General features: G+C 35.6%; 1 protein-coding gene across 1 annotated transcript; it reads left to right on the top strand.

The window, feature by feature from the left end:
- Positions 1-1,100: 1,100 nt before the first annotated feature.
- Positions 1,101-26,429, top strand: Rad21l1 (RAD21 cohesin complex component like 1). The gene is made up of 13 exons (XM_005320559.3): positions 1,101-3,052; positions 4,738-4,867; positions 6,382-6,475; positions 8,635-8,741; positions 11,387-11,557; positions 12,455-12,550; positions 13,763-13,876; positions 15,264-15,490; positions 15,905-16,004; positions 16,822-16,946; positions 19,294-19,383; positions 22,135-22,212; positions 25,878-26,429. The coding sequence occupies exons 1-13, from the start codon at positions 2,909-2,911 to the stop codon at positions 26,064-26,066; spliced, it is 1,665 nt and encodes a 554-aa protein (XP_005320616.2). The 5' UTR covers positions 1,101-2,908; the 3' UTR covers positions 26,067-26,429.

Here is a 26,429-nt window from a genome sequence, read left to right as displayed (position 1 = left end):
GTAAGCCACTTACATGCTTTGTCTCATTTATTTCTTACAGTATCCTATGGCGCAGGTACTTTTATTATCACTTCCATTTTACAGATGACAAAAACTGAGGTATCAAGGGATCAAATAATTTCTCCAGAAACTTCTAATTAGTAAGTGGAGGAGACTGGACTGCATTATAGGCATGGTCAGAGATCCAGGTGGAAGGATCACCTTTCACAATGGAATTATAGGGATTGTGCCTGGTCGCTGTGGTGCCCCAGGTTAGCAGAGGTCCGGCTGCAGCGCCCTAGCACAGCCCCTGATACGGCTCGCTAGGACGGAGCGCCCCGCCCATCACCGGTAGCCGCGCCCACCCGCCCATCACCGGTAGCCGCGCCCACCCGCCCATCACCGGTAGCCGCGCCCACCCGCCCATCACCGGTAGCCGCGCCCACCCGCCCATCACCGGTAGCCGCGCCCACCCGCCCATCACCGGGAGCTCCGCCCACCCCTCCCATCACCGGTAGCCCCGCCCACCCCCGCCCTTTGCCCTTTCCGCTGCGCTCCTCATCAAGCCACACCCTCTCACCCAGCCCCGGCCGCCACGCCCCCTGCACGCCACGCCCCTCGCCCGGCTGCGCCTAGCTGACGCACAGTCGCGCCGGTGAGCCCCTTGCCTCAGACCTGACGCGCGCCCCGGGCGACTCTTCTCACAGTCCCTGCTCCGGCGCACCTCTAGTCAGACCGGGCGCTCAAAGTAGGGCGCAGCCTACGGGCCGGGCGGGCTCCGAGGGCAGTAGGCAGGCAGGGTGATGGGGATGCAGGCCGCCCGTCCCCGCGCGTGCCAGCCCGCTCCTCAGCGAGCCCTGAGGGCCCGGCCTGAGGAAGAAACCCGCCTCCCGCTGCCCGCCTGGGGCTGGCGGCGCCTCCCGGGACCCCGGGCTCGCTCGCGGCGTGCACGCGGGCTCCTGCGGCCGCCCGGGTCTGGGGTCCGCCCTCCGGGGAGTGGTCTGCTGAGGAGACCCGGGCGTCCCTGCCGGCCGCTTCGCGGACCGCGTCCCGGCGCCTCCCTTTTCCTCGCCCCTCTCCGGCTCTCGCTGCCCTGGGGGCTCGCCCACTCGGCTCGCCCGCCCCTGCCCGGCTCTCCTGCGCGCTGTCACCCTGCAGCTCGGGCGCTGGCGCCTCCTCCCACCCACTGTCATTGGCTTTACTCCGCATGAAGCAGAGTCAATCTAGGAAGAACCCCCAGGGTTGTGGGGTATTGGAAGGGTGATTTTTTGGGGGGAAGGGGTGAGGAGGATTGGTTTGATCAGTATATGCTTAAGAAAATCAATATCTCAAAGAAAAAGAAAAATCTCAGGGTCTAGGTTTTTTTTTTTTTTAATCGGTTACTTAAAAGGTCCTTTTAAAGGATCTCTCACCTGGGAGCAATTTCAAAAGATAAATTGGACTTTATTCCAAGATGCCCAAAGACACCCATTAGAAAAGAAAGTGGAGCCAACGCAAGGCATAAACCTCAAACGTCGAAATCTCTAGGTGTCCCGCGGGGGTTGTGGTTTGGTAATTGCACAACCTATAGTTTTGAGCATAAGGAGGTGATTCTGGCCTTGAAAATGGGCATTGATCAAAGTTCACTCCGTTTATAATTCCGTGGCCGACGTTGTGTTCATTTTGGCTCAATGTTCTCTTATCCAAACTTGAAATAGAAAAAAAGCTTCAGTAACCTTAGTTTAAGATTCCTTACATGTAGACAGTACTTGGTTCTTCTCTAGGAGTCAGCCAAAGTGCTGTAAAATCTCTTCTCACTTTGGGCTTCATTATGGAGCCTTAAAATGTTATCAATAGTACAGTTTGCACCCTAGGTACGGGTATGACTGCACATATGCTGTGACTCTACATCGTGTACAACCAGAGAAATGAAAAGTTGTGCTCCATTTGTGTACAATGAATCGAAATACATTCTGCTGTCAAGTATAACTAATTAGAACAAATAAAAAAAAAGAATAGTACAGTTTGTAGAAATGTATAGTACTTTCTTGTCAAGTGAGGATGTTTTTGTTACCATTCTTACTTCAAAATGTTTAAATTTGTTTCTTTTCTTGCCACCTCTGATTCATTTTAAACCTATAGTTTCGTTTTTTCTTCATTTTTCTCTTCTGATAGTCCTTTAGAATTCTACTGTCTTAACTTCAAAAATTAGTCGAATAAACCAGAGCATCTTGAAGAAAACAAAGAAATTCAACACTTGAATATGAATCAATGATCCCAATACTTCACAAATTCTCAAAATTCTGTTTCTTAGTTTTGTCCACTTTTTCCTATTCTATTGTTTCCCATTACCATCTCCTATTTCTTCAGCCTTTCTCCTTTATTTATTTGACCGCATCAGTATGATCTCAAATTCTGTATAGGATAAAATAAAACCTAGGAAGAGATCATTGATTAGGATACATTTAAACCAGATATAGTTAACAAACTATTAGAGCTCTGTCATTAGTTTATAATTTGTGTGTGGGGGGTGGAGACTGGTGACTGAATGAACCTAGGGGTGCTCTAGCTGAGCTACATCCCCAATATTTTCATTTTTTTATTTCAAGATAGCATCTTGCTGAGTTGCAGAGGATCTTGCTAAGTTATTGAGACTGGCCTGGAACTTGCATTCTTTCTGCTCAGCCTCCTAAGTGGCTGGAATTAGAGGCATGCCCCATCACCCCTGGCCTGACATTAGTTTATTATTCTATATTCTAAATAAACTTCTCTTTTTTTTTCAAGAAAATATTTTGAAATATATTGAATTAAACAATCTGTTATTTTATAGAATTGATAAGAATGTATTTGCTTGCTGTAAAATAGTCCTGAAAGGTTTTTATTATCAAATTTTAAGTATCTTTTCATTTTCTCTCTAATTTGTTAAAAATTACTAAGGAATACAGGCAACATGTTCTACACCCATGTGCTTATGAGTAAACGAGGGCCACTGGCCAAAATATGGCTCGCAGCTCACTGGGAGAAGAAACTTACAAAGGCTCATGTATTTGAATGTAATCTAGAGATAACCATTGAAAAAATTCTTTCACCTAAGGTATGTTACTGATTAAAATGATAGTTTTTATTTTCCATGACTTCTGAAGAGGAAAGGACTTAAAATATGTTGTCGGGGCTGGGAATGTGGCTCAAGCGGTAGCGCGCTCACCTGGCATGCGCGTGAGGCCCCGGTTCAATCCTCAGCACCACATACAAACAAAGATTTTGTGTCCACGAATAACTAAAAAATAAATTAAAAAAAGAAAACAAACAAACAAACAAAAAATATATTGGCAAGAAAAAAGAAAATTTCTTGTCTAATGTTCTTTTTTTTAATTTTTAGTCTTAGACACAATATCTTTATTTTATTTATTTATTTTTATGTGGTGCTGAGGATTGAACCCAGTGCCTCATAAGTGCTAGGCAAGTACTGTACCACTGAGATAAAACCCCAGCCCCTTGTCTAATTCTTTAACATGGAAGCTGTTGAAATGGATTCAGGCACAGGGCATTTATATCATAAAATACATTTGCAAAGCAATTTTACTTCTCATATGATTACTTTAATTGTATTGCATTTATTGCCTGAACATATATCAGTTTTGGGCTGGGGCTGGGGCTCAGCGGTAACGCACTTGCCTGACATGTGTGAGGCACTGGGGTTGGATTCTCAGCACCACATATAAATAAATAAATAAAGGTCTATCAACAACTTAAAAAAATATATATTAAATATCAGTTTCCATTGGTAATTGTATCATATATTTATCATAAATACACTGGGCCCTGAAGAAAAAGGGCATATTCTATGCATATTTTGTAATATTTCATATTCCCTAACAAAATACTGCTATACATAGTAGGTACCTGATAAGTACTTATTAGAAAATAATGAATGAATGAATTGGGAGCTTAGGAAAAAGAAGGAAAATTGATTATAAATTTAAAAATATGTGAAATTATATCATAAACAAGAGTATTATATTCATTATAAAACAACTATTAGAATTTATATGAAAATATAGCTCAAAACAAATATTAGAATTTGCATAAAAATTTGATATTTTTATATTAAGTGTCTTTCTGCTTGAGAAAAGGATGAATTATAATTAAAAAGCTACTATGGGCTGGGCACTGGGTTAGACTATTAATTTTTAAAATTTCCACAACAGCCCTCTGAAATCAACTTCTTTTGGCCTCAATGAAGTGTGGTAGTTGGCATGAACTTTTGTGTTGATCAGATTTATATTTTATCCTTGCTTTATTACTTAATAGTTATATTACTTACGCATGCCACTCAACATATCTGAGTCTGGATTTTTTCTTCTGTAAATAGATGTTGTCAAAATTAAGTAAATCAATGTATGAAAAGCTCTTAGGACAATGCCTGGCACAAAATAAATGTAGAATAAGTTATTAAACTGAAGTTCAGAGGATTAAGTTACTCAGCCTTAGCAATTGAGCCATAGGTTGAACCCAAGTCTGCCTGACAGCAGAGTTTACATTCTTCCCATAATATTAATAATAATATACTTCACTTAAATGCCACAGTAGGTTACCTTTACTGAGTAAGCAAAACAGAAGTTAATAATTTTGCAAGGTGAAGTAGAAGTTAAGTGGTTTACTTTTAGAATATGGAATGTTTTTTTAAAGAGAAGAAATTCTTATGATTTAGTAATTTTCAAAGAACAGGATTCATGAACCTAATTTTTATTATTCTAATACTTCAAAAATTATTGAAAGGTGAAAATTGCACTTCGAACTTCAGGACACCTTCTTTTGGGAGTTGTTCGAATCTATAATAGGAAGGCAAAATATCTTTTGGCAGATTGCAGTGAAGCATTTCTTAAAATGAAGATGACATTTCGCCCAGGTATACATGCAACGTTAATTTGTCTCACTCTTGGTTCCCTTTTACATTTTTATGTTGTGTGGGCTCTTTTAATTGGCAGAACCCTGTAATTTCAGGCAAGAATAGTGAGTGTAAACTTCATTTTGCTGAATCTAAGTTTCCATAGTTAAGGAAAAATTATATTCTTTCCCTTGTTCTTTTCCTGTGTTTTCAGGAAAAAAGTTATGATTCCTAAAACTTGTAATGTTCCTGTGATTTGTGTAAGAAATACAGTTAAAACAAGCAGACTGTGTAAGAACTCTGATATTCCATTTGTAATGTGTCATTTAGTCTGTTACGTCTTTTTTTGCTTCTATGAGAGAAATTAGAACTAGCATGACTGACAAAGTGTAGATATCAATAATTGTCATTGTTTTTAAAATTTGCAAGACTTTTAAGTTTCATGCTGTTTGTGAAATATTGTCAAAATTTCCTGGCATTTTAAAGTGTTGGAGACATATATAAAGACTTCAAATTTTAGTTTATGTAGCATCTGTTCTACTTTTACTACACCCATCATTTTCTATCCTCTGTGATGGTTATTTAGATACAGTAGGTCTTTCCTTTATCGTTAGTGTTTAAGTTCCCTGGCAGAAGCATCTTTGACATTCCATTTTCTGAATCTCTTATAGTATCATCTTTTGTAGATTTAGAATTTACAGGTTTTTTTTCTTTTTCAGTTAAAATATTTGTAGAATCTCAAGATAGATTTATACTCACACTGTGGTTCACTTGCCCAAATATAATTTCATTTATATATTCCATAAATATTTATTGATTTCATACCTTGCACCAAACATGATGTTTGACACACTGACAAACAAGATAAATAAGGTTCTTTTTAGTCTGGGGAAGAAATCAGAGGATGAAAAGGTTTAAAAAACTTATTACAATACTTACAGATTGTCATTGTGCTATAAAGGAAAATAAACAGAACACTGCAACAGAAAATAACAGAAGTTCACTTTAGTTGGCCAGGAAAAACTTTTCTGAAAGAACAGAATTTAAGCTCAGACTTGAAAAATGAGAAGTACCCAGTCATGTAAAAAGTCCCCGAGGGAATGGCATACTAGGCAAACGAAAGTGCAAGAGTAGAGGTCTTGAGGTGAAAAAAATGCTTGACTTTTTCAGGGAACAAAAAAGCTAGTATATTTGTGGTAAGTATAACAAGTGAAGAAGAGAGTGTCTTTAGATGATGCCTGATAGATTTGTAGCACTGGAGAGGCCCCAGTTAGAAATCTGAATTTTATTTAAATGTACTGGGAAAATTGCTAAACTGTTTTAAGCATGAGAGTCATCTGATCTGTTTGCTTTTGCTTTTGCTTTTGCTTTTGATCTGGATGCTTTGTTAGAGAAAAAGGATTAAAGATGGACAGGAGTGGATATGGGAAACCATTAAATAGATGAAGCAGTTGTTCAGAAAATGAACATTTAATTGGGAATGTCTTACTTTATACCACATTATTGCTTATTGAATGTGATTCTTTAATTTTCAGGACTGGTTGATCTCCCAAAAGAGAATTTTGAAGCAGCTTACAACGCTATCACATTACCAGAAGAATTTCATGATTTTGACACCCATAATATGAAGTAAATTATTTTATTTACTTTCCCTCAACTTGATATTTTAAAATATTTTATTGTTTTCATATTCAAATTTTGTGAAGGCAAATGGAGTGTAGTTAACAACTAAACAAGTACACAGTTGACAAAGGCTTAAATATAGTATGACATTCTAAAGTGCAACAATAAAATGTATTCTTATATGTTTATTGAATGTTGTATGCAATATTGACAGTATATTTATCTAGTCATTCAGTAAATATTCATTGAGTGCCTTTCCTACCAGGCTCTGTTCTTATCATTGAAGAGATAGCAATGAATCAAATACAGCTTTTGGCTTCCTGGATCTTACGTTTTAGTTGAAGTAAACTGACAATAAATACACAAGTAAATACATAGTACTCCAGGAAATGGTCAGATGATAAGTATGAAGAGAATAGAAAATAAAACAAATAATAGGATGGCCAGGAAAGGAATTTCTGATAAGGTAAGAACAGAAACCTGAAGGAAGTAAAGGAAAACTCATTCAATAATGTGGAAAAATGTTCCACAAGTGGAAAGGCCCCAAGAACACATTGGACATTTTCAAGGAACAGAAAGGAGGCAAGCGATTTTAGAATAGAGTGAATGAGGAGCTGAATGGTAGAAAAATGTGGTCAGAGATGCAAGAGGTGCAGATGATATAGGGCATTGTAGTTTGCAGTTAGGTCTTTTATTTCACTCAGAGATGAAGCCCAGGTGTGTTTGTTTTTTGTTTTTTGTGGTGCTGGGAATAGAACTCAGGATCTTGGGCATGCTAGGCAAGTGCTTTACCACTTAACTACAACCCAGTGCTCCACAGTAAGATTTTGAATAGAGGAGCGACCAGATCTGACTTGATTGCAATGCCTTCTCTCTGGCTACTTATTATAAGGGTAAAGAGAAGAAGCAGAGAGCCCTTGAGATTATCGAAGCAGGAAGTCCTGGAGAAAGAAGATAGTATCTGTGATCAGTTCTCACTCTTCATCTTATAGAGGTCATAGCAATTTATAGATATGCGTGGAAGGCACAGCCAACAGGATTTGCTGATGAATTGGATATGGCTCTAAAAAAAAGAGGTGAAGGATGATTATATGATTTTAGGCATGAAAACAGAATTAGGATAACTAAGGAATGTCAGGTTAAAGAAGGGGAGAGAGAAGGAAGTAAGTTAAATCTTGCACATAAAATTTGAAGTGACTATTACACATTTCCAGTGGTCAGAATGTATGTGTTCTCCTTAATTCAGATGTTGAAATCTACCCCCTAAGGTTATTGTACAAAGAGGTGGGGCCTTTGAGTGAGGGATGATTAGGTGATGAGGATGGAGAGTGCTTGTGGATGGCATTAGTGCCCTTATAAAAGAGACCAGGGAAGGCTTCCTTGCACCTTCTACCACCTGAGGACAAAGCAAGAAAGCACCATCTATGAGGAACAGGACTTCACCAGACATCCAATCTGTAGGCATCTTGATTTTGGACTTCTCAACTTCCAGAACTGCACAGTAAATTTCTGTTTATAAATTACCTCATCTCATGTATTTGTTACAGCAGCCCCAAAGACTGGGAAGTCCAAAGTCAAGGTGCCAGCAGATTCAGCGTCTAGTGAGGGTCTGCTTCCTGGTTCACAGATAGCAGTCTTCTCACTGTGTCCTCATATGACAGATCTTGCAAGGCAGCTCTCTGGGGCCTAATAAAGGCACTAATCCCACTTCTGAAGGCAGAGTCTTCATGACCTAGTAACTTCCCAAAGACCTCACCTCCTAACGCCGTCACATTGGTGATTAGATTTCAACCTATGAATTTGGGGGAACACAACGTTCAGGTTATGGCAGGAGTGGGCATCTATTTTGAATGCTGTTTGTTAGCACAAGTAGGATAAAGACTGAGAACAACCATTAGATTTGGCAACTTGGATATATGTATATATAAAAAACTCATGATTATATGTGTATGTGTATATTATGTATGTATTTATGTGTACGTATGTTGTGTATATGTATATATATAAAACTCCTGTTTATAAATAATAATATTGAGAAAATAAAAATTTTTATTTTATAATAAACCTGTTTTTTTCTTTTGTTTAAGGTTTTTTTCTTTTTAAGGATGCTTCAAATTCATTGTGTTCTATTCTTATGTTTTCCTCAATCTTATATTCCTCTATAGTGCAATTGATGTTACAGAACACTTTACTCAAAACCAAAGTAGACCTGAAGAAATTACACTTAGAGAAGATTATGGCAATGATCTACTTTTCCAAGCAGGGAGCTTTGGTGAGAATATATCAGAAATCAAAATTACAAGTCATAATCAATTATATTTACATTTCTCTGTTGACACAATGCCAGTAGAAATATCTATAGAATGAATACTTTCATTTATAAATATAATCCCTAATAAATTTTCCCTGCCATTTTCTGGTACAATATCATCTCCAAGACTCAGTCTTAGAATGTATTTCTTTCCCAGTGTACTTCTCTTTGTTGACTACCTACTGTGGCAGCTGCTGTCACAGACTTACACAATACCAGAGTTTAAAGGAGCTGTTTTTGCCCTCAAGTAACTTCAGGCTGGGAGAGAGACATGCAAATAAACAATTGCTATAATTAACACATATATAAATTTTTATATGTATGCTGCATTAAATGTATTCAAATATATTTCCTCCAGTGTATAATGAATATTAGTTGAAAAATAACGGATTTCAAATCAGCTTGGGTGTGAAGAATAGGAAATACTACTACTGAATAAGGGATTGATTATAAAATAGAAACTGATTTTTGAAATGTTAAAATATGTTTGGGTGAATGTACTTGACAATTGAAGTGATAAGTTTTTCAACTGTATAGTATTTGTTCTTTTTTCTGGCATCTACCACACTCTGTCTTGTAACATGATATTTATACACATTCCTTTTTAGTCAGCAAGCTTCATAAGGGTAGGATCTAAGTCATGCTCATTTTTTAATTTCTTATAGTACCCAAAACAGTGAACATAGCAGGAGGATGGCCTAAACCTGTCTTGGGTCAGGGAGGGAGGTCAAGGCTATATGCTCAAACCACCTCTCCAGTCTTGGCTTCTCATGCACACTCTTTTTATGTAACTCTTGCTATCTATAGTTGTTTCTCAAGCAATCTGTTGAAGGACTAGTTTTATAATTTTTGTCAATTTCAAATATGTCTATGTTGTATTTTAATTTTGTATAAATAAATTACTAGACTTGAAAATGGATCATTAGAAAAATTAAAAATTTCAAGAAATAAGCCTCAAGTTTTTGTTATTAGAGTTTAGTTACATAAAACTACTAATTGCTATAAAACTTCCTAAAGGTTTACTTCTAATTGCTATTATTTATTATGGACCAGCACCAGTCTGCAGATCATATTTTGAGTAGAATAGGTCTCTTGCTGGCTGTATTCCCAGACCTAGAAATGTGACATATTGGCAATGACATAATTATATTCTCTTAACTACCCAAAACACTCTTTATAGTTTTCTCTGCAAATTCTGCTATTTTTCTTCATGCCTGAAACTTTTAAAATTACTTTCAACTACACTTTCTACCATCTTCATATTAGTGCTGATTTAAAACCCACACACAGACACACACCTAAAATGTCTCTTAGGTCTTTCTGTTTACTTAGCCACCAACGTAATTCACCAGTACCAAAGGCCTGGAGTACAGCACCACCCACCTGCAAATCAGCCATTCTCTTCCCACATTTTACATATCTCCACAAGAGCAATTGTCTTTGAATTTTATTTTTTTTTCATATCACATTTTTTGCTTAAGTACCTTGTCCTTATGACACAGTATCAAATCCCTCTGCCTATCCTTGAGGACTTATAAATATCAATTTATCACCTTTATTTTATCAACCTTGTTTGTTTTACTCTTAATATAGACACTTTATTCAAGTGTCTTACCATCCAATCAATACAATTTAGTTGTTCACAGTTCTGTATGTTGTATAATTTTTTAAGAAGTGGGAAGAACATGTTCTTAGAAGATCAACAGAGTTAGATTTGAATCTGGATTTTCTCTGTTGATTTGCTCTGTTGTACTGGACTTCTCTGAACCTTACTGCCCTGTGATGAAAGTTGAGATACTACCAGCAGCATCATAGATTATTTCTTTTCTTTTCTTCTTTCTTCAGCCTTCTCCACCAATATAGGATTTTCTCTTCTTCCTTTGAGAAATATTTAATATTAACCCATCAAATTTTGGGTTACTACATAAAATTGGGCTACTATATAAAATTGAAGGTAGCAATTATTTCTTTTCTGTAATCTCAGATTCTTATGATGCACAATGCTTAGAAGATAGTGTCTGTTCATTAATTCTTATTCTATGCTTAACTTTGCTTCTCTAGTTCATGTAATGAGCACTCAGGTAATGCTAGCCATTTCAGTGTTATCATTTTTACTGCTTTAACTATTAACATATTCAATGGACATTATGAGAACATTCTTTAATATTTTTAGTATCTTTCCATTTTCCTAAAAAGGTGGATATGCTTCTTATTTTCCCGATTTTCCTTAGGAGTAAAACCACTGAAGCAATTGTCCTTGAAATGATGTAATGCTTGGTCAAGCAGTATTGGACCTACCTACAGTAGAGGAAATCATTTTACTATCATAGTATTTCTGCCTTCTAGGACATTATTAAACTATATCACAACTTTAAACTCTACCTAATGTTTTTGCATTCTTTCTATTGGGAAGATTATTAAACTAGAATTCTAATCTCTACTGATTAATTGAGTGACTTTAGTTGAACAATTCAAATAATTATTTCAGCTTTTCATTTCCTCATAAAATGAGGGTGGATTATGCTAGATAATATCTCATTTTCCTTCTAACCCTAAAGTTATGTATTTCTATGACTAACTTAACATTAATGACATATATTATTTAGGGGAAGAATCTGAAATTCTTAGAAGACATAGCTTCTTTGATGACAACATATTACTGAACTCCAGTGGTCCTTTAGTTGAACATAGTTCTGGAAGCCTTATTGGAGAAAAGTCTTTGTTCTATGACAGTGGAGATGGATTTGGAGATGAAGGAGCTGCAGGAGAAATGATTGGTATGATGTCCAGTCATATAGAACTTAAATATTTATTACTATTAGTAGATTTATTACATCAAACTAAAATTTCAGCTTTGCTTCTGTATCAAGTAGGTAAACTCATTTTTCAGACAAGCTTTCAAAATCTACGGTATATTTAAGCTAGTCTTAAGTAAATAGCCATCTGTTTAAACACATTTTCTATAAAAGTTTGGAACTACTACCCAGTTTTTATAAAGTCCTAATTTTGGGAAGGGAAGGAGTGAGTTCAGTATATCCCTCAAAATACATACTAGATTATATGCTGGAAAACATAGCTTTCTTTAACACAAATTGTGGGACAGCTATTCTAAAGAATCTTTCTGGCATTTTATATTACCATCTTATATTTATATTACGATATTATTATAATCATTGAAATAGGGTAGACAAAAACTGAGAAAACTAAATGTATATATTTAACCCATAATCCTAGATGGGGAACACCTAAAAAAACTTCTAATATATAATATGTATTTATATAACAATATAATTATATAATAATAGGAAAAATAATATTAAGCATAATATTAATATAATAATAAAAAAGCCCTAGATTATTATTTCCAACCTATTTTACTATGCCTGTGTGTCAATATCATTGAAATACTTGCAGAATCAAGAACTTTGAGCTTAGTAAGTTTAAAAATTGTTTGTTAGCTGTTCAGATATAGTTTAAATGTCTTCCAGTTCACATTAAAACTCTGTATCAAGTTTTATTATTTTATTATTTTATTTTTTATTATTTTATTATTTTATTTTATTATCTGATTATTCCTTCACAATGCCTTTGTATAAAGTAATGATAATAAGTATTTAGTGAACAAATGACAGATTCAAGTCTGTATGACTAAAGTGTGTGTTGTATTTTTCAAGACAATCTATTGCAGGATGATGAGAATATCCTGTTAGAAGACATGCCTTTGAACAGAGAAATCTCCCTTCCTCCTGAGCCTCCCCATGCTACAGTGGGTATGTTGAAGTTTTCCTCTCTGTAGAAAGTCAATGCAGACTAATATTGATATGAAGCCTTAGAACTTCTGAGTTCAAGCAGCGGTATATAATGCAGTGAATGATAAAGACTGTTGTCCCTCAAACTCTTAGAAGGATTCTAGATAATATAGAATAGGAGGTTGGGTTCTAAGACAGGTGGAATGAAGGGTATTTAGTTAAGAATGAGTTGAGTATGAGAACATGTTTAAATCCCCTGCCAAAACTATGCTTTAGAATCACTGAATATATGTTACATGGAAAGAAAAAGATTTTTAAATAGTATGACTTGACAATCTGTATACAATTTGAGAGAAATTATAAATGGAGCTATTTTCCCTATTTGAAATTCTTACAAAATATCTCAGATGATTTAGGTCTTTTAAGCTGATTTTTCTTAAAAATCAGAGGTACTGGGATTATGGCTCAGAGGTAGAGCACTTGCCTAGCACGCATGAGGCACTGGGTTCAATCCTCAGCAACACATAAAAATAAAATAAAGATATGTGTCCACCTATAACTAAAAAATAAATATTTAAAGAAATTAGAGGTACAACTAGCCTGATTTTGATTCTTCACAATTTTTTTAAAAGAGAGAGTGAGAGACAGAGTGAGAGAGAGAATTTTTTTAACATTTATTTTTTAGTTTTCGGCGGACACAACATCTTTGTATGTGGTGCTGAGGATCGAACCCTGGCCACATGCATGCCAGCCAATCACGCTACCACTTGAGCCACAACCCCAGCCCCTCTTCACGATTTTTGATGTTGTATTTACTTTCCAAAACAATAATCAAAATTGAAAATGTAAAAAGAGGAGTAAAATTTTAGTTTTGGTTCTTTATGAGTCAATTGATAAGTGATCCAACAGAATATAAATATTTTAATGGACATATCAAATTTATGTCAATCATATATTGCTACCACTGTTGTTACTGCCACTGAGTGTAGCCTACCTTTAAATGACTAGTGTGCACAGAGAATGATGATACTCGACTCACCTAAATACTGTGGGTCCCAGTCCATATAATCTCTGAGTCTCTTCATCTCTATTAAATATATGAGTCTAAGAATTAGATAAGGCTCCCATTAGCAATATAGATCTCTACTCTGCTTTTACTTTAACTCTCATAGTCTTCTAGCTTACAACATGACTGTATGTTTTTATAATTACTTTTATGGTGTCATTGATTAGTAGAACCAGATAATCCAGATTACATGCGTCTACCTGAAAATGAAAAAATGAATGAAACAACATTATTGTCAAATGAAGAGGAAGGATTTACTCTTGATCCAATCGATATTTCAGGTCAGAGGCACTATTTATCTCCAACACACTGCTATCATGTTTACCTTGAGATATTTGTAATAATCCACAAAATATTCTAAGAGGTAGTCAATCTAGTAAAAGCATTTGTAATATAATAGGAGAAGAGCATGAAGGAAATTTGAGATGATTCTTTCATTATACTCATTCCTGTTTGAAAAATACATCCAGTCTGGGAAACTGGAAAATTAAAAACTGAGTTTAGTTCAGGAAGTTATTAAGCCATTATTCTGTGCTGGGGGTAGGAATGAAGAAGACATGGTTCCTGCCTTTAAGAAGTTTTCAGTACAATCAAGATAAATAAACATGCAAGTGAATATAGGGCAGAAGAAAGGCATTGTGCCCTCTAATATTTAGCCTCTGACATTTAACATGTTTTTAGAAATAAACAGTAAGTATGAATCTCATATGTAAATAGGTCCTTTAGGATTATACTAATATTAATATATAATTTTAAATTATACTATTTAAAACTAGAATATTCTAGTTTTAAATAGTATAATTAATGTAGATTTCAGTTTATAAACTCAGGCATGCAAAGAATAAAGCATTCCAATTTTTTCTTTACTGAATTTAACTCTGAGCTACTATCCCACATGGCTGGTGGGAAATTCAATCTGCACAACTCCCCTATGTTCTTGGAGTGTTGTAGTACCAAAGTTTAGGGGAAGGGTGTGAGAGGTGAACCTGTAGTCATCAGCTACATCAGTTAGTAGTGACCACTGTCCCAGCTCCATAGACAACTGTATAGTATCTTGTGCTCCCAGGATTTTTACTAAAGCACACCAACAAGGCAGGTTTATGTTTTTTCTGGCTCCATCTGATCTGGGATCTTCATAGACTGGGAAATCTAATCCTAGCTCCTCTTTTGCAGCTTTACTAAAGAAAAGCTTGACTTCTGCTTTCTGCCTGGTAAAATTCCCTAAAGGAGTGAAATTCCACAGACCTGGCTTCCTACCTTGAATTTATACATGAATTTAATTAGGGGAGAGCAAAATACAATGGACAAATACAAATGAATGTTTCAGAAGGTTATCCTGGTACATAGGCATTTTAAAGAACCTTTAGATTGGTTAACTTCCCTCTCAATGGAGCCTCTGCTCCAAGCTTCCTCAGATGCCTACTTAGCAAGTCAACAGTGTCCCTCATGAGTACTTTCAAGCAGCACCTTTAAAAATATATCAGCTTTTGGCTGCTCAGGAATTCTAGCTGTGCAAAGACTTTACAAAGCATCATGTTCAGAAAATAATGGATTTTCTTCCCAGTGCAACTCTGCAGGTTGTAGACATTTCTTAGATATGCAGTGCCTAGAGTATTATTTCATCAAGCTACACAACCAATCACATTTATGCCTCTTTCTTATATTTAGACATTACTGAGAAAAGGAAGAGCAAAAAGAGAAAACTGCTCATTGATCCAGTCAAGGAGATCAGTAGCAAAACTATGCATAAGCAACTTACTTTCTTTTCGGATACACTCATGGTTTTGGAACTTGCACCTCCTACCCAGAGATTAATGATGTGGAAGAAGAGGGGAGGAGTGGACACCCTGCTGTCAACTGCTGCCCAGGATCTGACTCATGCTGAACTGAAAATGGTAATTGTTTCCCTTCTATCACATGAGTGCAATGTTTGTTTAAAATTAAATAAATACTTATTCGAATACATATGTGCAACAGAATTTGAACTTGTAAAAAATAGCTCCTCGGGCTGGGGATGTGGCTCAAGCGGTAGCGCGCTCGCCTGGCATGCGTGCGGCCTGGGTTCGATCCTCAGCACCACATACCAACAAAGATGTTGTGTCTGCTGAGAACTGAAAAATAAATATTAAAAAAAAAATTCTCTTTAAAAAAAAAAAATAGCTCCTCATTTTAAAATTAATTTGTTGGAGATCTATCTATCTATCTATATCTATGAATTATAATTTCTGCTTTTTAGCATCTATGCTTATGCTTTATTGGATTGCTTTACTGGGGAAAAAAGAAGGAAATAAAAATGTATGTTTTTACAGTTGTTTACAAAGTGCTTTCTGTCCTCTGGCTTTAAACTTGGAAGAAAATTGATACAGAAGGAGTCAGTAAGGGAAGAAGTGGGAAACCAATACATAATAGGTGAGATTTCCTAATTCTGTTGATGTTGAGGGGAAGTGGAAACAAAAGTTTCAATTTACATTTTTAAAATGAAAATGGAATCCAATTCCATATTTTTTTAGTAGAAAGGCTATCTCTAGAAAAATATGTTAATTTAAAAGTTACTTCAGTATTGCATTTTTCTGCTTTTCAGATCAATTTTTGTTCCAGATACTTCATTAAAAAGATGAAATATTATTCTTATTCTTACTCTTTTTTACTTTCCCATCCCCAAAAGCAGTACTCACAAACCCTCAAAAAAGAAAATATTTATATTTATCAGGATAATGTTTAAAACAACTAACATGAAAAACTATATAGGAACAAGAGCTATATAATTAAACTGAGGCAGATATTACCATCCACCCAAAGGTAACACAGAGTATTAATAATAGCTGATTATTATTGTGACAATTATAAAGTAATAATAAAACCAACTTCTGTTGTCAGTGAGCCTCCATTTCCCAATCTACTGAAAGCATTAAAATGTACTGAACAACATAATGAACTCGAGCTATTCACGTTGTCTTGTGAGTGAACGTGTGAAAGTGTGAGTGTGGAGGGGACAGCTGACAGAGGATGGGAGTGAGGTGATAAGAGACAGAGGAAGGGAAGGGAAGATCAACATGGTAGACACAGGGGAACTATAAGAAAGTTTGTATACCCTTTGATTAAATTCGTGGATTCCAAGTGGTCTCCAAAGTTTTCTTTTGTAACAGCCATATCTCAATTCAAGTTTGAAAGGTACTTTGGTTTGAAAGCTTGAAAGAACTCTACTTTACTTTCCTTGATAATTCAGACGTCTCCAGGGTAGAAGAACCACATTACCAGAAAGAGTTAATTCAACCCCAAACTTGGAAGGATGTGATTGATGAATTTAAGGGTAACTCTCATGAGAATATCAATAAACATATTAACTCTGAGGTAAGTTAACCAGAGAGAATCAAAGAATGTTCTTTTTCTGACAACTTATAGTGAAGGACCGTTGCCTCTGATAGATCTTCTTATATTGACAGTTCATATTTCATCTTAAAATGTTCTATAGTGGGCTGGGGATGTGGCTCAAGTGGTAGCGCGCTCACCTGGCATGCATGCGGCCCGGGTTCAATCCTCAGCACCACATACAAACAAAAATGTTGTGTCCACCAAAAACTAAAAAATAAATATTAAAATTCTAAAAAAAAAATGTTCTATAGTTTCTTTAGTAAGTGAAAGTACTATAAGATAAAGCATTATTTTTATTTGTAAGGCAATATTCTTTACAAGTTTAGAACAGTGATTCGCAGAGTAGAATTATTTCACACTGAAATAGTATTTTACATGATATATTAAGTGAATGATAGTCAATCCTTAAATTTGGCTATGTGCTGAGAATCTTACTAGGCCCCACATTCAATATGTCATGTAATCTTTTAGGACTCTAGCCAGTAAACATGTTTTATTTCTCATTATAAGTTCACCCTTCCTACCTCTAAGAACATTTTAGACCTACCAGTGACCTTGACCTTGAATCTGAAAGATTATCTGAAGTTCATGACCAAAATAAATTTTAAAATTTTTATTTAAAGACATAATTTTTATTTGAAAAACTGCTATTTGAAAACATAGTTGGAAACAATGTGCTTTAAAATATGTTCTCAATTGCCACTTTATTAATGGCACAAATGTAATATTATAGTTATACCAGATAAAAATAAACCAGTGCTTTTCTGGTCTCTTCTATCTTCACTGTATTTGATAACCACTCAGGGAATTCAAAGTTAACCCACATTGAAACTGAATGCCCTTGGAAGGAAATACGGCTTCACAGTGCATTAAACAGAACATGTATTACTAAATACTTGATAATAGATACGTACTGGGTTGCCAGTACCATCTTCTGTGTTGGGGCTCTGGCATTTCTTATAATGTACCTACTGAAAATTGTAACTAGGTAAACTTATTTAGTTTATGATTTTTGAAAGGAATATGGAAGTTAAGTTATCACAGATATATTAACAATACAGATTTTTTTTCCCAATCTTCTTGGAATGGAAGGAAGGAGATTGATGTACTGGTTCTTTGGAACTCTTACTCTTATATCCTCTGCTATGCTTTAGCCTTCAATTCCATTATTAGGTGGCTTCCAAAATAGTGAACAAATATGAAATATAGTGAAGTATGGGAGCACTGTTAGTTTGAAGGGACAGGAAAATATTGATTCTAATGAATCATTTTCAAATCATCATAAAACAAGTTTATATACAATAACTACAAAATTAAGAGTATCTAAACTGTGGGAATAAAAGAAAGTAAAAGCAGAAAAACACAAAAGGCTCCATAAATGTGTACAATAAAAAATAAAATGTAGCTGAGTATAATGGTAGGTGCCTAAATCTCAGCTACTAGGGAAGCTGAGGCAAGAGAATTGCAAGTTTGAGGGCCCAGGGCAATCTAATGAGAATTTCTCAAAATAAAAAAAGGCCTGGGGATATAGCTCAGTAGTAGAGTGAGGTGCTGGGTTCAATCCCCAGTACCGTAAAAACAATAATAATACAGTTTCTTGTAGTCACTAAAAAATTTTAAAGCTAAAGTAAAAATCATCAAACTCTATTGGAGGAAGCTCTTAAGGTCAGGGATGAGAGCTGGGAATGAAGCTTGGAAATAAATGAAATGGGCTGACAGCTTTATAGCCATGCAAAGGGGAAGTGATGGCAGGGAATAGGAGAATTTCTGACTTTCTCTTTTTCCTTCTTCCTTTGTCTTTTATCCTCCTTTCAGAGGACACGGTTTTTCCTTTCCTCTTGCCAGTGATGGCTCCAGCAGTGGTGTCAAAAGTCCTGTCATGCCCTGGGTAGGGATATTAATATCCCTTCCCTCACTCTCACCTCCTCTGCTTGCCCATTGCAGGTCTCTTCCTCTGCCACCTGGTACTGGTCTGAGAGGGAGAGGACTGGGGCTTTATAAAATGCTTCAAAGGGAAGTGATCTCAGCAGTAGAGACTGTTTGATGAAGCCTGAAGTGGAGAGGGAAATAGGAAGGAAAAGGATAGGGAGCAAGGCTGGAAGGGGTGTGCAGGGTTTTCATCTGTGTGAAGCACATGAGAAAAAGGAAGGTTTAAATCAAGGCCTGCCTGTATGGGAAATTTCAGAAATAATATTTTGAGAATGTGGGTAGCATTTTAAATTAATTTGAGAAACAAATATTCATTTGATTAAAGCATTTAACAATATTAGATTATACCTGCGATAATCACTACCAGAATGACCTATCTTTGTCTAATTTACTTTAGCAGGATCTTATCGAAATGGTTTATTCAGCTGCTGAAGAATCACCTTTGATGAATGCTTTCTTGACCCAAGAAAATTGTCAGGTTGAATTGGTAAATATATGGATAATTTGGGGGATATTCTTAAAAATTTTGTTCCTAAATATTTAATATTTAATCTAAAATTTGTTTTTTAGGGCTGTCATGTTACTTTCTAAATTTATAATTAAATTCATCATTTAAGCAGAGATGTATCAGTTCTTTTGTTTTCTTAATTTATTTTGAAATGTCAAATAATTATATGAGATTTTTACCAAAGATTTTAAAATATTAAGAAATCACTGTTGTAAGCTTTTCTAATTAGCATCTCTAGAGAAACCATGCTGTCTGTATTAGGGATACAGACTAGGGCATTTAAATTTTTATTTTATTTACAAAATAGTGAGGGAATTTTTTTTCTTAACATATGGCTCAAACTTGTATCTGTATAAGACTTCTGGAAATCAGAAAATGGTTTGCTCATCAGACCACATGTTGATAGCAAAATGAGAAGTAAAATCTAACTCACCAACTCCCTATGCACTGCCTTGTATCTCTGGTCCTTGTCCCAGAACACAGAAGGCATTTGTAAAAAATAAATTCTTTTCTTGTTTTCTTTTTTTTTAGATATACGTGACAAGAGAGTACAGAAAGCATTTTGAATTGTAAGGAATTTCAGCAAAAATTCTTTAGTAAACAATATAAAAACACCTATTAGTACCTAGTGTTAACTGGCTTTAAAATAAGTTATCTTTATAATAAGTTCTAAGACTATTAGATTTTTTTTCAGACATGAAAAATGGACTGAATTCTCTAGATAATCTAGGACAGAAGAAATAACCTGAAATTTACCTGAAACATCCAAACAGCTGAGCCAGAAGTGAACTGATTCTTTTTTTTTTAAGTTGTAGTTTGATACAATACCTTTATTTTAATTTTTTGTGGTGCTGAGGATCCAACCCAATGCTTCCCATGTGTGAGGTGAGTGCTCTAGCACTGAGCCACGTTCTCAGCCCTGAGCTGATTCACTTTTGCCATCCTCTTTGCTCCCATTGACAGTTTATTTTCATACATGGTCAAGCAAACCACACCACAGCACAAGTTCAGCTGTTTTAATAATCCACTGGGATTTCCCCACAATAGATTCAGTTGTAGGATGTCAGATAGATCAAATGGACAAGCGCTAGCAAAATACACACACAATGCTGAGCCTTTTTCTGGTTATTTGGGCCTTATAGGTGAAGCTACAGTTTCATGGATTTTAACAAAACTTTTTACATTTCAGAAATAGCATTTATATATTTAACAATAAACACGAGTATAGGTAAACTAATTTACCCAAGGACAGACCAGAAGGGAATAAACATGAATCATACCTAGAGAGATTTCAACAACTCCTCAGAAAAAAAAAAATGACTATACTTTTAAAATCAGTCTCACTGGGACACAAGGTAGGATACAGGACAGGCAGGACCATGCTGCATAGCTGGTGGGAATGGGGACTCAGCAGTTTCTGGGGGCACTCAGCAGTTTCTGGACGGACTCAAAGGGTCTCTTCAGCCTTAAATGATTTAAAATTTTGAAAAATGTAATCTTATTTCTTTTCTTATAAACTTCATAATAGTTTTGTTTCTATTGTTGTTGGAGTTAATCATAACCTAATTTTTTCCATTTTTTTCACATCTGAACCCCATCTTTAATTATTTTTCCAAACCCTCTGACAATATAATAAACCCATTTTAGTATATATATTATATATATAATATATATATATATTAATTGATCCAACAGATTCTTTTTTTTTCTCTTGAAGATAACCTCTCTCAGATCATTGTCCACTTGTTCTAATTCAAACCAATTGCTCTCTAGGTCGGCTGCACAGCTTTTATTTCTTTATCATAAATATGGGAATTTCCAGAATATTCTGGAACTTTCTGAAATCATCTTGGAATCCATGAAACTGAAAGTACTTTGAAAATTTGTTTGATCTGCAGATTTATAGGAAGCTAGACAAATAGCAAACAGTGTGATAACAGTGAACAGGTAGTGTGTGGCATGATCAGTGCTAGTGCAGGAAAAATGACAAAGTAGGTCAGATCTGTGCCACTTTTCTTCCCCCAACCCTTGGTAGGCCTGCTCTTTCATCAGATTCATCAACATATTTCCTATGATAATTTCCATTCTCAGAAGCTCATAAGATGTTTATTGGAAGGGTAAAATTTTACAATTTTAAATATTGAGGTATTTCAGAAAGTGGTTAAGTTTTAAAGACTGAAAAAAATGAACCTATTCAGATAATATAACAGGTAGTTGCTTGACCTTTTTGGACAAGACACGCTCAAAATAGACAAGGTTTCTAACCCAATTGTCATAAACTACTAAACAACAATTATTTTTAGAGCTCCAGAATCACCAGGGAAATTCAAATAAAGGTCTTTACAAGGCAGTTTTTCTAGAGCTTTAAGTTTATTCTTGTCAACTGAGTTCAGTTTGACTAGAAATAGGATAGTCCCAGCAGAAAGCAATGTCTTGGCTAACTTTACTTTTCAAAGCACCTAAGGGCATAATGCTCTGGGAGCATTATCCAGTTAGAATGTAGAATCTCCTACTTTAGATTTCCTTATCAGAAGACAATCTGGAGAACAAAGTTATAATCCTGAAAGGCTCATCTATATTTGTGTTAGTCTTATTCTCTCCATTATCATAAGCTCTTTATTTGGCAGAACTTGGTGTTATGTTTCCCATAGCAGTGAACGCTATGCTTGACCAATAGTTAACATTGAGTAAAATTTGCTTAAGTGAAATATTTCTCAATCATTCATACAGGAGTCATTGGAGAATGAACAAAACACTGAAGCAGAGAGATGGAATAGAAGATTACTTCAGATGTTAAATAGTTTGCGGGTGAGATGGTCAAGTTTGGCAACTGTTTTCGTTTTTATATGTAGACCTGATTCAGTAACTATAAGCCCAGCTAATAATTCAATTATTATGGAAGAAGAAGAAAATGGATATTAAAGGACAATTTAACAGTTGCTACTACAAAGACTGTACAAAAATTAGTTCACAATGAAGCTTCAAGTGTAATTGTATTTCTTGTAAATGTTATGGTTTGTTGTTGTGATTATTGTTGTTTGGGTTATTACCTCATGTTTTCCATTTATTTACTGTTTATATACCCATACTTAATTACCTTTCCAAACTCTGTGACAATATAATAAAACTCCTTTTAGTATATGTATATCTCAAATTATTAATGGATGTGTCAGTTCCATTTTTCCCCCTAAAAATAACCTTCTTAGAGCTCATCATCCTCTTGTTCTGATTCAAGCTAGTTGCTCTTAAGGTTTGCTCCATAGCTTTTATCCTGGGACATTCCTTTATCTTAAACACAGGAATTTCTTTGTTCCCTTTTAGTTCCTCTGTTTCTTGGTGCTTGATCATCTTTTATCCTAAATGTTTTGGTAATTAACATCCTCTCATAATTTCCTAAGATAACAGTGTGTAGGAAATTTGACCTCACAAGACTGAAAATTTCTTTGTTTTACCTTGAACTTAATTTGTTGTTTCTGGATATAAGTTGGAAATAATTTCTCTCAGATGCTGAAAGCTTTGTAACATGGATTCTTGTGTTATTGAAAAGTCAGACTCTGCCTTGGTTGGTGATCCTTTGTAGGTGAACTTTATTTTCTCTCTGGAAGTTTTTAGATCTTTTCTTTATCCTTAGTGTTCTGAAATTTAAGGGTGATGTGCTTTTTTTTTTTTTTTAATGTTAAGTTCACTGTGTTGACCATGTAAAGGGTTCTTTTAATAAAAAATTCCATGTTCTTGAGCTCTAGGATTTTTCCCCCCTTGGACTTTCTCCTTTTTGTTTATTTGTTTTCTCTTCTTGGAGGGCTTATGGATCTGATAGTGGATCTCCTAAATTGATCCTTTAATTTTTTTGTTTTGTTTTGTTTTTGGTACTAAAGATTGAACCCAGGGATGCTTAACTACCAAGCCACATCCCTAGCCCTTTTGAATATTGTATTTAGAGACTGGGTCTCGCTGAGTTGTTAAGTGCCTCACTAAATTGCTAAGGCTGGCTTTGAACTTGTGATTCTCCTGCCTAAGCTTCCCAAGCCACTGGGATTACAGGCATGTGCCACTGCATCTAGCTGATACTTTAATTTTTAAAAAAATATTTTTTAGTTGTTAAGGGACCTTTATTTTACTTATTTATATATGGTGCTGAGAATTGAACCCAGAGCCTTCAAACATGTTAGGCAAGTGCTCTACCACTGTGCTACAACCCCAGCCCCTATCCTTTAATCTTTAAAACATATTTTATCTCCTACATTAACTTCCCTTGGCTTTGAATGCTTTCACTCTCTGGAAGATTTCCTCAACTTTGTATTCTAGTCTTTACAAAATTTTTATTTCTGCTTTCAACTTTTTGTTTTCCAGGAGTTTTTTTTTTTTAGGTTATTAACTATGATTTTATAGATTCCTAATCTTTGATTTAATTATTTATCCGGTTTTTAAGATAAAATCTTTATTGAGGTATGGTTAACATCAGTATACAGTTAGATAAGTTTTAATTTATGTGTACATCTATGAAACCATCACATTCAGGATGACATTAATGTATCTAAAACTCCCAAAGTTTTCTTGCCCCTTAACAGCCCCCACCCCATCACTTGCACTGATCCCACATCTCCAAGCCACCACTGATCTTTCTCTACTATCAGCCTAACCGCTTTTAATAAATGTGAAACACTTCTCTTCACTTCAGAGATTTCTGTTTTCTTTTGTCTCCTGCATTCTCTGTCCTTGGCTCTCTTAAATACATTCTTTTTTGCTTTTAATGTGAGAACTTGTACTCAAATATCTGGTAGTTATCTGTTCCTATTTAAGAGTATCAAAAAACAGATTCAAAGTTCTATACGCATGGTAAGGCTTGTTTGTAGGCATGTGGTCTTGATAGCTAACTGGGTGATGCTCCTCTGCCAGACATTATTATTGAAAGGATTTTTTTCCTTAGAAGGTGGGTTTTCTTGAAGCAATCTTTAAATCTGCTGCCTAGGAAATATAAGTATGATGCCAGTGGTTCAGGAACCAAAGGAAAGGGAGAGGCTGGTTGCTTTACTGTATAGATGTGGAGTGTCACTTAATCTCCATGTTTGTGGTGTGATACCTCTCCTTGCCCATCCACAGTGCCAGGGTACCAAGACCAGAGCCTCAGTGGTTGGTACCTCCAGAAAGACACCTTCTTGCCTTCTGCTGTATGAGTGGTCATCTGGTTCTGTGAGGTTGAGGAGTGTCAGAATGTCTAACTCTCAAGGAATTCTGGTTTCAGTCTTCCCCTCACCTCCAGCTTTTAACATTCTCATGTCTCCAGTTCCTGGGTTTTCCCAAGGTCTGTGCCTTTTGCTGGCCTCCCTTGGTTGGCTTTCCTCCTTGTTGACGCATGGGTTGCAACCTTCTCTACTCTGCTAAGTCAGTTATGTTTTCCATTTCTGTGTCTTTATTTCTTTTACTTGTCACTTTTTTATTCCTTCATTTTAGAGGGTTTCTTTAGGAACAGAAATAAGCAGATTGTTAAATATTGCATATTTGACCCCTCAAGATTTTTCAAAAGAATTTTTGAAACTGAAAATGTGGTTCCTGCTCCCTCCGGGTGAGGAGATGGTGGTGGGGGGCACCCAATCCACATCTTGTCTCTCAAGAGAGGAAATAAATGAAAGACTGAAAGGTTGCTGATCTGGGCCACATTTTCGGTTAAGATAAAGCACAATAAGATATTTCATTTATTAATTTGTTAAGGATTATGAACTGGAAAAACCATAATATTTCTAAAAGTATTTTACAATTATCCAAGGAATACAATACTCAGGGTTATCAGACAATATTTACTATACTCTTTCTAACTAAAAAAAACTATGCTTCTCTAGGAATCTGATTCCAAGGCCTAGACTCTAAAAAATGAGTTATTTTAATCCATAATTATATACTTTATTATACCTCAATTATTTCTAGTAGGTACACAGGTGCCATATGATGAATCCAATATCTTTTAAATCTGAAAGATGTTCACTTATTTTATAAAATGTACTTCTGTATTTACCACTTAAGTTGTTTATTGTCTTCCCTGCCTCTTAGTACTTTTAGGAGAAGAAGAACCCTAATAGGCTGAGCATTTTCTTTGTATTTGAAGCCTCCCAAAGTTCTGTGGATATTTTTCTGCCTGAAAGTATAAACTATTTGCATTTTCCATAGGAGGTATTTATGTTAGCATCAATGTTTTAAAAGACCTAACATTTTGTATAACACATTACAAATTTACATAACATCCTTTATGGGTTTTTTTTGTTTGTTTTGCTTGTATTTTCTTGATGAACCAAACTGGTGCTGAGTAACCTATGGGATTTTTATAAGTTTAGTAAAGAATTGTTTGTATTCTTCCATTTAAGGATATCATAGTTACTTATCTAAAATTTCAGTATCTTGTTCATTTTGAATCTACAGCCTGCTTGACATCTGATGATTTTGTTTCCCTTTCCCTTCCTCCTTTCTAATCATTTTCCCAGGAATCCAACAAGATGGGAATGCAGTCCTTCAGTCTGATGAAACTCTGCAGAAATAGTGACCGAAAGCGAACCGCTGCCAAGTTTTATAGCTTTCTTGTTCTAAAAAAACAGCAGGCTATTGAGCTGAACCAGAGTGCTCCCTATGCAGATATTATAGCTACAGTAGGACCAATGTTCCATAAGTTGTGAAGGAAACCAGAACATGCAGGTTTATGCCATCACTGGCATTTCCGCATTGATTGTTCAATTTAATACAGAAGCCACCTGGAAACTGCCGAAGTTCTGACATCTCATAGGTCAGATGCCTATTTCTATTCCCTCTCTAGGATTCAGATCCTATTCCCTCTCTGTAAATTCAAAATAATCATAGACAGGATTGGAAAACTAGATGCTTACAGAAATACTTCATTATAACTAATTTTTTTTGAATGTAGAGCCTTTATCATTTCCTTGATTTGAATGTTGTATTTAGGCTACATTTAGGATTACATTTTTTTAAATACTATACTTTCAAGAAACATTCAAAGATGTTTTTTCAAATGATATTTTACA

This window comes from Ictidomys tridecemlineatus, chromosome 5 (genome assembly GCF_052094955.1).
Source record: "Ictidomys tridecemlineatus isolate mIctTri1 chromosome 5, mIctTri1.hap1, whole genome shotgun sequence".
In the NCBI taxonomy this organism is placed as follows: domain Eukaryota; kingdom Metazoa; phylum Chordata; class Mammalia; order Rodentia; family Sciuridae; genus Ictidomys; species Ictidomys tridecemlineatus.
This window is presented reverse-complemented; position numbering and strand designations above follow the sequence as displayed.

What these genes read in the sequence shown, in the direction of transcription:
- Rad21l1 (XM_005320559.3), top strand. Translation starts at nt 2,909, where the DNA reads ATGTTCTACACCCATGTGCTTATGAGTAAACGAGGGCCACTGGCCAAA. An exon ending in TTTGACACCCATAATATGAA is followed by an intron (nt 6,476 to 8,634) that starts GTAAATTATTTT and finishes ATTCCTCTATAG; the next exon opens with TGCAATTGATGTTACAGAAC. An exon ending in AGATGTTAAATAGTTTGCGG is followed by an intron (nt 22,213 to 25,877) that starts GTGAGATGGTCA and finishes TCATTTTCCCAG; the next exon opens with GAATCCAACAAGATGGGAAT.